Here is a 16,136-nt window from a genome sequence, read left to right on the forward strand (position 1 = left end):
AGCTACCAACTGCTGCTGTTGCGGCAGAAGGCCGTGTCACAGAGTGGTCCGACGCACGTTGAGGACGGCAACGAGCCAGACGGGGCACAGTCCACGAGCGATAGGCGCCGGCGACCCGCAAGCCACCTCAAAACACGGCGAGACTTTTCTAATTTAGAGAGACATTGAGTACAGCTATAGACTGCTTGTTTCTACTACTTTAAATGTTACTCGTTCATAGTTACGCTCTCTGTAAATATATTCTCGTGTGGGTGTCTGTGCGCTCGTGGTTCGATTCAGTTCCTTGCTGAGTGGTCCTGGGCCCAAAACTGACACTACGTCACAGAAACAAACCCATGATGTGGAGCTCAGGAAAAATGCCATATAAAGATGGCGTAATAGGAATTGGCCTTTTTGTTTTTTTTTTGAGGCTAACAACCAAGCTGCACTTCATTAAAAAAATGAAGAGAAAAACTTGTGAACTGCAGCAGAAAGCAGGCAGGATGCTAGCTGCTGCATTTATTTTATCATTTGTCATAAATCTTGCAGGTAACATACCAAAGTGTCTATTGAAACAAAATCATCTGCAAAAGAGGAACAAAAAAAACAAGAGAAACAACTTAGTTTACAAGACAGCAAATACAGAAAACAGACAGGTTAGACATTCACTGATATTGACACTACTTTTCTATGAAACCACGAATACAAAAATGCTTCTTAAATGAGGCGAGCAAAGTTGGCAGTAGACAAATTGCAGTCGTGTCAGCATCAAGCAACTCCGAAATAAAGAAATGCATAGCCGCCTCTCTGGCTAAACTGCAAGCCATGATCACACGAAGGAACTAGCGACATGCTATGCCATGACAGTTCACGCTACAACAAAACATGCCAGTCACTCTATGGCAGCCCAAAAATCATGCAGGCAATGCACGTGAACAAATGTTTGACAGTTTCAAACAGCGATTCATTCTTGGCCAACGGCAGCTTGGAAGAATGCATGGATTTGGCTATGAAGAGTTGCGCTACGCGGCTAGAAACGAGACGACTCTCAATGTAGCTGAGCAACAGTTGATATTAGTTGCATCACATCAGAAGCGAAAGGGCCATAGAATTCTTCACGTGGCAATATTGTTTATGGGAAGCATTTTCTGTATCCAATATCATGACCAGATGTGGAAAAGGTTAGTGACCTGAGTTTTTGACAACCACTGCCCATCACAAGTGAACAGTTGCATATTCCGCCTCACGACAAACCCAGCACAACGTAAATGACAATGGACATTTCAAAATATTGTTGCTTTTACTGAATATATTTTCAGCACAGTTTGTAGACATAGGCTAAGGTTTACAGCCTATGCGGCCCCATTGTAGCTCCGAGTGTTACGGTTAGCCAAGGACAGGCATGTAAAGTCGAGCTATCAAAATAGATCATTTTTAAAATTGTTAGGTTAGCTTTTCTGCTATGCAGCTTGAAGTAACGATGGCTAGTCACTTATTTCGAACAGCTTGTTCAAGAGTGATTTGCTTATGTAGTGATGCGGAAAATTTAGAGTCTGCTCTCTTGATATAAACACTCGTAATAGACAAGCACCTTCAACTAGGACCACGCGTCCGCTTTAAGCACGAAGGTGCCGCCATTTCTTGGGCAAACATACAGTGAAAAGAAGTACACTTGTGCATAATGAAAAGGGTCTATATTGCTAGTAAAAACCAGTCAGCCATTGTTAGAAATAGCCCAATCTTTGTTTATGTGAAAAGATTTAACATTTTTGGGCAGAATGGTATTAAAACAGATGCCAATGCCACTTTATTGATAGGACACCTTGCAGGTCGTGGATTTAAACATGGACAGTACTTCATTGCATCTTTTTCTACTCGTTCACTTACCACCCAAATATGAGAGAAAAAAAAAAGAACAGTACCAGCTTGAATGAGCTACATTCCTCTATACATCAATTGGTGTTGGTTAAAAAGAACGAACTATACACATTCATGACAGCCCGCCAGTGAGAAAAAAAACAATATAAAAAAGAAATAATGCCGAATTGTCTCATCTTCCTTATTGCTTTCATTTTTCCTGCTGCCTTCTTCCCTGTATTATTGAACTAGTGCCAATGAGGAAACAATTACTGTTCACATCACACACAAAAAAAGCAAAATAATATCGTTTCCCATATTTCAATACCATTAATTATTATTGCACAGCAGTTGATGTACTATTTATTCACTATGATTCTCCGCAGGATTTTTTAGTGGCATACATTTTGAGAGCAGCTGGAGGGGGGGGGGGGGTGTTAAGTTTAGCAACATCAAGTTTTAAAACTTTGCATTCTCAAAACACATTGACATTTCATTTCTGGTATTTATAATATGCACAGAAAGCAGAAGCAAGGGCTCCTTGGTTCTGGTGCTGGAGTTGGTGATCCTTGAAACCAACAAGGCCACCTATACAATGCAGATTGTAAGCAGGCCAGTCGGTGCAAACTGAGCGATGAATCGGTGCACCTAGAAGGGATAAAAAATTACAAGAAGCACACACGCAGCACTGCTGCGTAAGCGTGCGTCTTGTAACTGTTTGTCTCATCTAGGCTCGTCATTTCTCGCCCACCTGTGCAGACTCATTTTTACATAATCAGGTGGAAGGAGGCAAGACTTTCCTGGCATCACGTGTGTGCAGTTGCCATTTATTGGTTCCTCAGGAGCGCGATTCAGAAGGTTCATACACTATCATGTTGTATATTACCCATGTTCTTTCCGCAAAATAAACTAGTTGCGAGTGCAGCGGTGTCCCTTTCATTCTTTTTGTGCTTATCTCCATGCGCTGCTTCATAATTAAACATGAACTATCACCAACTCACCGAACGTTCAAGGTTACGTAGGCAGAGAACCTTGGTACATACCGGAATCGTTCACATTAGAAAACATGGTGCAAACCTGCAGAATACAAGCACTTTCACTGGTGATGGCTGTAATTACGCGCAGATGAATTCATTGTAGAGGTGCATTATCTCATGGATAACGACTCCTTTCTTCTAAATTTTGAACAGAACTATACACTAGCATTATATGCTGCAACGATCTTACAAAGATAAGTTTCATTTGATGTCAGCTATTGTGCAAAGTGAGTTGAACAACTTTTTATTTTGCTTATTCAATGCAATATGTATATACAAAAGGGTTTATTGATGTGTGCATGTATATAAGTTATATACATAGTTTGATCATGATGTAATAAATAAAGCTTTTGCTACAAATAGAAAATCCGAGAATTCCCTTAAAAGATATCATTAAAATGTTGCAAAATAGTACTGCAGTAGTATTAATTTTTTTTTCGCTAGAGTTGGTCGAATAGTACCTAATTGTATGACGATTTTCCAGAATGTTGTACATATCAATCAGGAAACAAGTAGTGTATGCGGGGCGCTTTCAAAGCTTGATCAGGCTAGATCTATCATGATCACATGCACTCTATGTGAGTGCAATTTGAACACTTGAGATTTTATGCAGAGAAACATAATCTCGGGGCATTTCGTGTCGAAGGCCACCAGCCCACAAAAGAACAAACAAATGTGGAGGTTTTAAGCGAAACAAACCAACATGAAGCGAGCGCGACGCAGACTTCAAGACAACAGCAACAACATCTAGAAGGAAAACAAGGCCACTCTATTGGGGGAATTGAATCTTGGAGAGATGCCATTTGTGGTCTATGCCGTCCGAGATTCGCGCAGAGAGGAGGGATGATCTCGTGCTCGTAAGCTTTTGCTGTGTATACATATAAGCTCATATCATTAACGTAATTCGATGACTACGAAATAAGAATGTGTATAAGCTGATAACAATCAATTGTTTAATTGTCCACAGATAGTCCTTATCAGGTCTAAATGTACGGAGAGTAATGTCCAAGTTGTGAATCGATCTCGATATTGTGCAACACCGAAATGCAATTACATCACGTTTGTACAAACACTAGCCGACAGGTTACACGGGTTATCCCATATCTGCGTGGCGATTTGGAAACATTACCGCTCCACGCAATATGCGCCGTAGTAAACAACAAACGATAACAAAGGATCAATCAATCACCACACTTTTACGGCGCGCTGATTGACAGTTAGCCGGAAAATGGCGGAAGCTAGCTGGCAGCGAACAGCAAACAGATAAAGCTGAAAGCCGAAAGTGGAACGCCCGACAAATTTGGAAGAACGCCGAAAGGTCACCGGCAAGGTGAATCCTGTCAGTGAGCGCCAAAGACAACACCCACGGCAGCTTCGGCTATGCAAACGAGCGCACATTTCACTCGTACGAAAGCGAACTTCGGCTCCTGTCATCATAAGAATCCTTGACCCCACGTTTCTTCCCTTCAACGAGCTCCTCAAACCGTGTGTTTATGCATGCAACAGGGGGGAGGAGTGGACGCGGTGCCAAGATTGGTTCAAGATTACACACAGACCCCCGCGTCGTCTGCTACAGCGCGGCAACGAAACAGACAAGAACATTTCGCGTGTCGCGCAAACAAATCCTAATCTAAAGATAACTAAATCTCGTGCCAATATTGGAAATGAGCTTAGAATCGGAACTTTGTCGGCGCGACGGCGCAACCACTAAGCAGCGCTTATTGCGAAGGAATTCGGGTGATACGATCGCTCGGATGCTCTGTTTGGTCGATTAACTACGCGCACACGGAAAGCCTTTGGGAGACCTTTCTGAGCTCATCGAGATCGCCACCGCGAGTTTAGCGAATCTAATGAGTGAGCAGGTGCAAAACAGAAACTACGCCAGGCCGTCAATGAATTAACGAGGCGACAGCTGCAGCCGAGTACGCCACACAACCTCTTCCGGCCACACAAAACGGTTCACAACTTGCGCGCTTATCATAGACATCGCGATATAGAAAGAACACGGTACAATTGGCACACCCGCATATAGAACGGCGCGCTGTAATGCCAGCCGGCCGGCAAGTCCGTGCGTTACGCGCAGACTGTCACGTAAAGCGCCAGGGAGGTCGCCGAATTTTTTCGAGGGCGGCGGAACACTATAAAGAAGGAAGAAGACCGCATAACCGTTCGTGGCACATATAGCTCTGCCCACGGAGGCAGAGCATGCAATATACGAGATAAATCGTACCTTGCGAGTCCCCGCCGCTAGTGAACACAGCGATCACTTTCCCTTTCGCCGATCCCTGGGCCACTCGGGTCTCGCGGACGGTGGCTCCCAGCTCGGCCGCCGAGGCGAACTCATGCTGTTCTTTATTATCGTACTCTTCTTGCTTCTGGGCCGCGCGTTCAGCCATCGCGAGAGCGTCGTAGCTCCTCCGAGGAGCCCTGAGAGATGAGGACGGAGACGAGAAACGACGCGCTCGACCAGAGAGATGCGCTGCCCCTTCGACCTTGCGGCCTGTACACGATCTGGGGAACCACAGAGCACCTACCAGCACGCGATTGGCTCGCGCGACCTGCAAGTTGCAACACTGCTTTTGGATTCGTTTTGTGCTGATGATGATAGCAATTATAAATATTGTCAAACTCTTACTTTATAACACTTTTTAACCTTGAAAGTCAATAAAACTTTAAAACACTTGTTGTAGTAATTTGAAAGTGCCAAAGTGTTAGTTTACTTCTAAACAAGAGTAAACTTAGAACGTGAATTGCAAATCTTGAAGGCTATGCTTTGGTTGTGGTCTAAGTTAAGTCACAACTGCTATACAAAAAACTTAGCAGACGTAATTATTTCAATATTTAATAAACTAATACGTATACACAGACAGATAAACAATGATTATAACAATATACATGCGTTTTTACTAATATGTTTTTGGCAAAGCACAAGCGCGCAAGAACACTAAATTAGAACTAGTGGAAGGCACATAGAAGGATCTCCTGATGGATACATTTTCGTAGCTTATTATGAAGTATTATTTATACTAATCTCAAATTTAACACAAGTTGTGAGATATATTAATTTTTATTATTAAGGAATTGCCACGGGTAATTTCTGTTTGGTTAGCAAAATATAAGAACTATTTTTTTAAGCGGAGGACTAGTTTTTGATCAATTTTGTGCAAGATCTTTTCACACTGCGCGTGGTTCTGCAGCAAACATGAGGTAAGTTGACTCTGCGAATTTACGCCTTCAACGCGAGTAAAATTGCCGTTTCTTGGCAAAAGACACGTTCGAGAGACCGTAGTTACGGTCGCTCGCAGCATCGCGGTGTGTCGTCAAACGAATCCGAGTAAATAAAACTCGTTTTGCCGGCAAGCCGCGGCCACATGATGTGGCGCTAGGCTTAGCTGCCAGCCCTCGCACATTTCCCGTGCACCGCTGCGGAAGGGAGCAGATGTCTTGACAACTACGAACTTGACGTTACAAATTATGTTTTCTTCTGCAGTACGCTGCGCTTACAGAAGCGGCTGGCCGCAGCCGTCCTCAAGTGCGGCCGCAAGAAAGTCTGGCTGGATCCCAACGAGACAAACGAGATCGCAAACTCCAACTCACGTAGGTGAACTTTACTGCTGATGATGTATGTTGAAATTGGTGTAGACTAGCATCGCGGAGGTTCGGGGATAGCAGTGTGCACCATAGAAAAGCTTTAGCCTACAGGAAAGTAGGTGACAAGTGCTTACATGAGCGTCGCCTTGAACGCTGAAGTTTTTTTCCTAGCGGAATGCGGTGTGTCAAAGCAGTATGCTTGGTGGTCATTTGTATATTGCACGGCGTAGTGATGTCTTGGGTGTTGTGTTCATTGAAATTACGTGTGGTGTTGACGGATCGTAGTGTTTCTAAAAAGGGCATAATTTTTTGTTGATCGGTCAATGTTTTTGTTGTCAGATAATGTTTTTGTTGTCAGATAAAACGCCGGGTGCTGTCCATTGAAGCATGGATAACGTTAGTAATGCCATATCATTAAGCGATGCCTAGCGTTTTTTCTGTTAATATGAACCTTAGCTACTGCCAGCATAAGGTACAAGGCATTGCAAACTTGTTGAGTGCAGTGTTTACACATTCCTTTAACTGTGATGCATCAAGAAACCCGAAAGTGGCAAAGCACGAAATAGCTGACTGTATGGCTATTTGCTGCACAGGACACGTTGCGTCATCGGTACAACTAAATGCCTTATCAAGTGCATGAAATAGTTTACAGGATGTTACGAAAACAACTCATCTTGCTGCCGCTTGATCATGGTTGCCTCATGGGTGTCGGTGTAAGCCAGCTGTGTTATCGAATAGCTCTCATTGATCGGCGAAGCATGTTGATGCTTTTGAGGCAGTGTTTTAGAATTTAGTTTATGGTGAAGGCGTCATCAGAGGTTACTGTGACTAATTGTATGTTTCTTTTGATCTGTCGTTTTTTTTTTTCTTTCCCTTGCAGGCCAGAACATCCGGAAGCTCATTAAGGATGGTCTCATCATCCGCAAGCCTGTGGCAGTGCACTCTCGTGCCCGTGTCCGCAAGAACCAAGAGGCTCGGCGCAAGGGTCGCCACTGTGGTCCTGGCAAGAGGAAGGGTACTGCCAATGCCCGAATGCCCCGCAAGGTCATCTGGATTCGTAGGATGCGGGTCCTCAGGCGGCTGCTTAAGAAGTACCGCGAGGCCAAGAAGATCGACAAGCACCTGTTAGTACCGCTTTCGTTGTCTCGTCTGAGCAACTCTTTGCTTGCCGTATGGCTAGTGCACACTATGTTGTCACAATAGAAGCTCTACCTGGGGAATGAGCCGTTGTTGCCAGAATTGTGCCCCGGAAACAAAGAACAGCCTTGTAGATAATGTGTGCACTCTGCAGCAAATGGAATCTTATGAAGTTTGTTTTTTAGAAGTAGAGTTGGAAAGAATTTGCATTAAAGGCTGTTTGCATGATCATTAGAAGACTGTGATTTGTAAGCATTCTGCTGGAGCCTTTCCTTTTTACACTAAGTATGGTAGGGTGAGAATATTTATTTGCATTTATTAAAGGACTCCTAACAGCAAAGTTTTTGTTTCAGCCATTTATGTCTAATGTGTCGGCATTTGTCTGATAGTTGTGAAACTGAATTGCTAGTGTTTCTAACACATAATTATTAGTGTTGGTTAATTTTGATTAATTTTTTAACGATTGCTCAAAATTTTCAAGTTAGCGATCGCGCCCGTATTTCGGCTGGTTTTGTTTCTGCAAGTATGGTCCAAATGCATTGCTACTCAAGGATGTGCCGAAACGGTTTCTGTTGGTGCGTAGAGCACACAGTCATTTTACCGACATGTAGCCATAGGTGGTGTGGAACTGTTAACGTGGGTCAATGGTGCCCTCTTCAAGCTTTTGTTTTCTCAGGCTTTGAGAGCTCATTGTGGTACCTCGTCTTGCGTAGGTACCATGACCTGTACTTGAAGGCCAAGGGCAACGTGTTCAAGAACAAGCGTGTCCTCATGGAGTACATCCACAAGAAGAAGGCTGAGAAGGCCAGGTCCAAGCAGCTCAAGTGAGTCGCTATTCTTGCTCCTTTGCATACAGTGGCCCTTGAAAACCGAAAAATTGCAAAAGCGTCTGTGTTTGAAAAACCATAATGTTGGGTTGTATGTCACATAAACTACCTATACTGTAAATATCGATGCCTAATTCAATCCTTAAGTGCAAAAAAAATGCTATTTTCGAGGCCGCAAATCGAAGTGAAGTTCTGCCGCTGCGTTTCTGAAAAACCCAGTGAAAATTCATGTGATGTAAAACCCGACATCTTAATAATATATAATATTATCTGGCACAGTTACCTTGCTGCATTTGACACCTATAACATGTTTGCGTACCTGTCGCTCCTTTAGGCCTGATACACAAACTTCTAACGCGCATTTTCATTTTATAAGAATCGAGCCGTAAAAGTACAAGGTAGATAAGAAACCAAAATCTTTGCCGTTTCCATTAACACGTATCAGGTATCCGATATTACAAGTTATAGCCGTGGTGAAGCATATATGCAGATTCGGCAACGCTACAACATGCTTATAGCTCATGCGTAGTCGTATATATCACCAGGTTATCATGCACTTTTATTTTTCTGCACGCCGCGCATACGCCGAGGTGTACCCACTCACAGATGATCACGCCGAATGTAGTTTTACCTTGACTACAATGTCGGATTGTTAAGTTCCGTTGACAATCAGTTTCTGAAACCGGCCCACAATGAATGCCAGTGTTTTCGCAAACAAGACGCATCGCATTTTTCACACTGCACACATTCCCAGTTTCACCGTCCGTAAAATGAACCAATATTGTCGATGCCTTTCAACGCACACTACACGCCACTGTCACAGTCAACACTGCACATTTTCGAAGACGATGCCGCTGTTCCTCGCACAGGCCGCCACGTGTGTTCACTTCTCCGAGATAAACAGCCAGCCAGCGTGGCGAATATTTCATCACGCACCCAGATATTCTCCGACACATGCCACAGCTAATGTTGCAACTGTGAGATGAAGGTTCAGCTTTCAAAAAGAAAAAGAATGCCCCAAACACCGAGAGACTGCACCCCACTCAGCCACCGGTAGGAGTGTTTTGCCAACCACCGCCTTGCACATGCACCGGTGACGTCACGCTGTGACGTACCCCGGTAGAGGTCTATTGATAATGCGGACAAGAGCAGCTTTGATTATGTACCACACTGACCAAGCGCGAATAAAATAAGCATTGGATTCGGAAAAGGCATCACTCCGCGGGTGCACGCATGTGTGAAGGAAACCATGAACTGAGCTTCAGCTTCGGATCGTCTGTGGCTCCAAAGCAGTGGCAAAAGCAGAGCCATCCTCCATGAGCAGTGCAGTCTCATTGCCATCGCTATTGAGCAATGGCGGCGCCCATGCTTGCTGAACAGCGGCGGTTTCTGGTGGTTCCAACGAGTGTTTTAGACTTCATCGATGAATTTTCAGGTTCTCAAAAAGTTAAAGATTGGGTTTCCTGTATAGCAATAAATATCTGAGTTTAGAATTGCATCGTGCAATTTCGTACAAGCGGGACGGCAGAAGAAAAAATGTTCGTTGTGGCGACAATATTTATGCATTGACCCCTATGGACTGCTGACGGGGAACCGTGAATTTTTCGTTGTAGCGGGGGTTTGACTGTATTGGATTCTTTGTTGAAATTAGCCAGAATGTTTTGCGACCACTGCATTAGCATATCTTAATGGATGCGTATCTGAAGTTGATGTCACAAAAATTAGCAAATGCAAATAAATGAGCCCAGAGAAAATTGTGCAGGTTTTTCAGCTGATAATTCAGTCTGCATTCATAGGGAATTATTTAGGGAATTATTTTTTTTTTGTCGTTTTGCATGCATTCGTACCATGTCAGGGGAGCAGAACACAAAGGTCAAAATTGAGCTTCCAACAATACCGAGGTGGCTGAGAAATATGACACGGCTTCGCGAGGTTCGGTGTTTGTGTCCCCTCTCAACTGCACTCACCAGATTACCGTTTCTGGGACTGTTTGTTTTTTGAACTAACTCATTTTGGTGTTTTGGATCAGGCATTCTAGATGTCAAAACACGAGGTTTATTTTTGGAGAGAAAAACTCCATAATAGCCTGTGTCCTAAGTCTTGAATTTATGCAATGCGCAGTAAATGCATGTGCCTAATACTAGGGTAGGTCTCTCTCATTTGTGGTTTTTGTTAGTCTAACTATTCTATGTAAAGACTCCTACCTGCAGTGTCCATTTTTTGAAAGAGAAAAAAGTGCGACCATCATGCAGGTAGTGATTGCTGCGTTTTTTGTCCTGTGTGTTTGGCTCAGAGCAGAAAGAGTAACTGCGAGCCGTTGACAACTGGACACGTGTGGCACTAGTCTCAGGATATTCTCAAAGTGATGCTGTAGTACTGCTCTTTAGTTTCTTGCCTTTGTTTTATTCTTATATATCAGTGCGACTTTTTTGTGCTGCAGTTGTTGCATTGTTTAACGTGCATGCCTGTCACTGTGCAGCGACCAAGCGGAAGCCAGGAGGCAGAAGGTGCGCGAAGCCCGCAACCGCCGTGCCGAGAGGATACAGCAGAAGAAGGCAGAGATGCTGCTTTCCCTCCAGAAAGAAGAGGCCGCAGCTGCCAAGAAGTGATACTGCCACACGGGTGTGGAGGAGAAATAAAAATGTGGACTGTTCATACTGTACACCACACCGTGCTTAGGGCCTCCTCAACTGCTGCAACGCGCATGCGCCTAGCGCACACCCTTGCTCCTTTTAGTGAAGTGTTATGACACTGCGTGTCGTCCCAGCAGAGACTTTAGTGTGCAGAGTGACCAAGATCACACTGTTAGTTTCACTGTAAAGGGGCCTGTATCATTTTAGTTGTCAATTGGCTAGTTTATAACCTCATTAATTTATGTGTGTGAAAATTTTCATAACCCGTCAAGTATGAGGGTAAATTACAGGAATTTGTTGCCCGCTCCTTGCGAAGTCCATGTGAAAAACCCATTGCAGCTTTGCGATCTGAAATAAGTGCCTCTAGCAGTAATTGCAGTGTGATAAAAACCTACTGTACCCAAATTCAAAAAGGAGTTTAAAATTCCGAAGAGCAAGTGTGTGTTGGATAATAAGATTTCTTTTCTTTATCATCGTGCATCTTGGGCACCACGAAAGGAGGTGGATGCTCCTATATCTGTACACAGTCGGACCATCGTACAGTGATGTCTACATGGGTTTTTGGGGATAATGGTGGCCCAGACCTCTTTACATTGCATCCAAAGTGATTGTTCCCTCTATAGCACCCAGAATCCTGGTGGGGACCAATAGCAGGCCATTATGAAAATGACACACACTGCACGTGCAACCCGCCCCCTGAAAAAATTTTTTAAACAAATCTGTTTGCACTATCTGTTCTGAGATGCACGTCATCGCGTAATTTTGATTTTCGCATCCACAACGAAGCGCACGCATGTGCAGTGCTTAGACCTCGATACTGTGCGCATCGGAGATTTTTGTAGCAAAGTGACTTTGAAAAGGGAGAAAGAAGTAAGCGCAGTTCTACTGCCTCTCTCAATGGAGGGAACTTATACAGTTCTGTGCAAGGGATGGGGGTAAGGAGGGATTAAAAAGGATAGGGAGGAATAAAACAGACTGGAGCAGGGACAGAGACCCACGCACGGAAATAAGGATAGGAAAGATGGACATGGTCACAGGAGGTCGAGGACGGGGCACCACTCGGCGAGAGCTCTTCTCGGCGTCAGGAAATGGCGTAGGGCGAGCCAGTCGGCTAGAGCTGCTCTGTCGTCGGAGATCGCGGGTGAGCAGCCGGTCGGCATGAAATCCAGGGAGCGAGTCCAGATTTTTGTAGCCGTAAAGGTAAAGCTTAAGTGACAGAATGTTCCCACCCGCACCCCTAAAGCATAAGGGACAACGGAACGCCATATGTTTCCATGGGACGGCAAAACGCCCTATCAAGTGTACTTTTTTCAGTGTAACAAGATCGAGTGCACTCGCTCGCTGGATTTCGTGCTGACCGGTTGTGCCCCCGCTATCTCCGACGACAGCGCAGCTCTGGCCGACTGGCTCGCCCTACGCCATCTGACGCTGACAAGAGCTCACGCTGAGTGGTGCTCCGTCCTCGGACTCCTGCGACCATGTCCATCATTCCTGTCTTCTCCTTACTTCCGGATGTCGCTGCCCCTGCGCCACGCTCTCTCCTTCCCCCTCTATCTCTATACCGTTTAATCCCTTCTTACCCCCATCCCTCGTGAGCTACTGTTGTGTCGCACTGTGATGCAGACAGTTACGGGGCTCACTTTTATATTTATTTCTCTCTCTAAGAATCACATAAGAAGAAAGATCGAGTGTAAATGAACCACGCTGCACATTTCCGCAAGCGTCCGACTTCATGTCCGTACGGACATTCATGTCATGTTTCTGAACTGATTTCAGAAAGAGTTGTAACCTGTGTAGAAATGATCCATAGGGCATTTATCGCAATGCCTCGTATCGTCTCGATCATGGCTCCAACTATTTGTTTATATCCGCAGGTTCATTTTTCATTTAGCAGTGTCAACTGGCGTAACCACAAAGGGGAGGGTAGCCCCCTCCTCCTTTTTTAACGAAGAAAAAAGTTTGGCTGCGCCCTTGATCGTCATGCACTTGTGCTTTTCATCCTCCTGCGTAATGTACAGTCGTCAGCAAGCTTAACTCGAACGCTCCGCAGCGTGATCTGGGCTGGATTGGATGGCCCACATGGGCTCGGGGGTTCATCCAACTGTTCCGAGAATCAGTGAAGTTGCCCATAACCGTGCGCGAGAAGTCATGACGGTGCGGATGGTTTCGGAGGCGAGTTCGAAGAGATCTTCAGGGACTTGGAACATTTAATGAAGTTACTTCTCACTATCAAGGTGGAGGTACCCCTTCCCGCATTCCAAGCTCAACAGACGGCAGTCGTCGGCTTTTCGGATGCTGGGCAGGTAGGTTCCCGTAGCACGTTCAGTCACTTTGCTGAAGGCATAAACCAAGGATGCCCTAGCATTGGGAAGATAATTGCACACTCGCTCACATGCTCTGGCAGTGTGTGGCGTTACACACCGCAAAGTTCAGCAGGGAACAGGACTGGGAGAGGGCTGATGTAATCGGGGTTCTGCCCAGAGGACTGGAGCCAGCCAGAATCTCGGGGAGATGTCGAGGAGAGGAGCCCGGAGCTGCTAACAGTAACATTTATTTCATTATATACAGGTAGCGTGTTATCACATGATGAGAGCAGCGTCATGGAAGCTCTCGACGGAAGCATGATGGGAGCTTCTGCGAGCTTGTCGGGAGCGCCTCGGCGCTCGAGTTTTACGGCCTGGCCTTCCCAGGACTCCCTGCAGGAAAAAACAATGCAGGCCAGGACAGTCCAATGAAGTTTGTCATCTTCACCTCCGCCTCCGAAAGGGGAAGGTGAAACGCCGCCTCCTTCCTAACCCACGAAAGGGGAAAGAAGAGGCACGCCCAGTTCAGCCCATGGCGAGGGAGAAAACACTGCACACCGCGCACGACACAGCACAGCACGAAGACGTTGAGTCTTACATGGAAGTCAATTTCGTAGTCTGTTGCAGGCAGACCACAAATTGTGGAAACAGCGGCATCAAGGTGCCACGGAGAGCGTGGGAAACGCATCCGAAGACGGTTGTCAGACACTGGGCCTTTTTCCCGGGGCACCTTCACGACAAAGCAAGCTGCCTCGACGGCCAACAAGTCTTCCTAATCCGTCAGTCGGTCAGGTGTGTCCACAGGGTTTTACGAGGGGCGCCGACGACCTGGGATAACTAGAAGAACGATTTCTCTGTTGTCGCCGCTCTTGGTGCATCTCTGGGAGCGCTGACACGGAAGAAATCAGGGTGGGCTCAGCGACCGTGTCTCATGCGACAAAGCGGCGTCAAGCCAGGCAGGCCGATCATAACAGGGCCCTTATTAAGCTCCGAGCTCTCAGTCCAGCTCTCAGCAGTCCAGGCGTGCGAACGGATGGAGTGTCATGGACATCTGGTACCGGCGTGGGCGCGGCCAGCAACTGCGGTGGACCCCCATTTGGAGTGGGTCTGATCGGGTTCTTCAGGACCAAATAAAGTTTATTTCACCTGCACCTGGGCTGGTCTGACTGATGCCAGCCAGGAAGCGCTCGGCGCCGTCCCCGAAATAACAACACCGGTATGAGCAGTATGTCGTGATTCATGGTTAACATCGTGGGTACAGAAGCCAAAGTTACGCGGCGCTGGTGCCACTCAAACCTTTTCAAGAAACGCTGTGGTGCATTCGTACTAAAGGGGCCCTGAAACACTTTTTTTTTCAGCGGGCCCTGCAACACTTTTTGAGCATGGTCAGAAAGCGCTGCCGATCGGTATTCGAGGCTCCCGACAACACGCGAGCCAAATATTGTAGCGCAGCACGTGGCCTGGGATTCACAATAAATTATCAAATCAGCTGATAATTGCTTTCTCTTCTCTCGGCAAATCACGAAATAAGCCCAAAAATCACTCGTAGTAAGCCCATCTATTAGCCATTAGCTGATTCGAACAGGACGCACTTGGTCGTTACAGAGACTGCCGTGGGAAGCCGTGACTTGTCCACGCGTGCGCGCACGATCCCACTAAACAAGCTGCGCATTCGAAGAAAAAAAAAAGAAAAAAAAAGTGCTCAAGGTCACGAGGCTCGCGTGACGTTTTCCTTTGCGTCTGCCATCCCTCCCTGCTTAGCTTCCAGCGCTTTCGTTGAGACGAGAAAATGCAATCGCAGCATGCGACGAATCTTTGTCACTCCTCTCGCACTGGACAGATTTTTAAAACTTTTGCGCGGTTTAATCCGTGAGGCAATAGCTCTTCCAGAGAGCTAATTTTATGGTTACTTGAAAAAGTGTTACAGGGCTCCTTGAAATAGCGATGCAATGGATTCACTAAAAAAGCCTATTGCCTCACAAATTCACCGTCGCATTTTTTTTTTTTGAATGTGCAGTACAAGTGGAGTTACAGAAGTGTGTCCCGCTCTGCAATTGATTTTTCTCTTCTCTCGTCTCGACGAATGCGCTGAAGCTAAACAGTGAGGGATGTCACGGGGAAAGACAATACGTCACGCGTGTCTCGTGACCTTGAGCACTTTCTATCGCTCTCTTTCTCGAATACGCGGTTTCTCAGTGCGATCACACGCGTGGACAAGTCGCGGCCTCCCGTGGCGGTCCCAGTAACAACCGAGCGCGCCTAGCTCAGATCAGCCAAAGTCGGTGACTAGTAATGTTTGAGCTTTTATCGCCATTTGTCGAAAGAAGAGAAAGCAATTTTTAGCAGATGTGAGAATTTATTGCGAATGCCAGACCGCGTGCTGCGCTATATTATTTGGCTTGCGCGTTCTCGGGGATCTCGACTACCGATCAGCAGCGTTTTGTGACAGTGATCAAAGTGTTGCAGGGTCCCTTTAACTGACGACTATACGCTTACCGCCACGCTTCTTCACTCACACCGAGTCGTCGTCGGAATTTTATTTCCCACCGGCGTGTTTTCCCTGCAGCTTTCGCGGGAGATATCATACATTCCCGTCGGTGTACCACGAAGGAGAATAAAAGAGATCCTCGGCATCGTGATCAAGTTCTTGGGGCGGGATTCGGCATCGAGTTTCGGGAACTTGCACGCAAAAGTCGTATATCTTTCCTTCACGTCGTGTGAGGAGTAAACGAGCGTAAACGCGAAAGGAGCCGATGCTTTTTGCGGGCCTTA

The 16,136-nt window shown here is 45.9% G+C and overlaps 2 protein-coding genes and 1 long non-coding RNA gene across 9 annotated transcripts in view; 1 reads left to right on the top strand and 2 right to left on the bottom strand.

Annotated features, from left to right (window-relative positions):
- The window catches only part of Pfk (ATP-dependent 6-phosphofructokinase), a 70,123-nt gene extending 64,708 nt beyond the window's left edge, over positions 1-5,415 (bottom strand). For 5 of the 7 annotated variants that reach the window (XM_075886983.1, XM_075886981.1, XM_075886982.1 and 2 more), the window contains exon 1: positions 5,104-5,402. In XM_075886983.1, coding sequence (XP_075743098.1) covers positions 5,104-5,269 — 166 coding nt within the window. In that variant the 5' untranslated portion in view covers positions 5,270-5,402. Of the gene's footprint in view, positions 1-5,103 lie in introns of all 7 variants that reach the window. The other 2 variants (XM_075886985.1, XM_075886978.1) reach the window with 2 other exon arrangements.
- LOC142796427 (uncharacterized) lies at positions 455-2,913 on the bottom strand. Its single transcript, XR_012893832.1, has 2 exons — positions 2,838-2,913; positions 455-563 (listed from the first exon to the last, which is right to left on the bottom strand). It is a non-coding gene; the product is annotated as an uncharacterized LOC142796427 (long non-coding RNA).
- Positions 5,416-5,910: 495 nt separating the features above from the next.
- Positions 5,911-11,090, top strand: RpL19 (ribosomal protein L19). The gene is made up of 5 exons (XM_037421861.2): positions 5,911-6,080; positions 6,364-6,470; positions 7,345-7,588; positions 8,315-8,425; positions 10,908-11,090. The coding sequence occupies exons 1-5, from the start codon at positions 6,076-6,078 to the stop codon at positions 11,035-11,037; spliced, it is 597 nt and encodes a 198-aa protein (XP_037277758.1). The 5' UTR covers positions 5,911-6,075; the 3' UTR covers positions 11,038-11,090.
- Positions 11,091-16,136: the final 5,046 nt, after the last annotated feature.

This window comes from Rhipicephalus microplus, chromosome 2 (genome assembly GCF_043290135.1).
Source record: "Rhipicephalus microplus isolate Deutch F79 chromosome 2, USDA_Rmic, whole genome shotgun sequence".
NCBI classification, from domain to species: domain Eukaryota; kingdom Metazoa; phylum Arthropoda; class Arachnida; order Ixodida; family Ixodidae; genus Rhipicephalus; species Rhipicephalus microplus.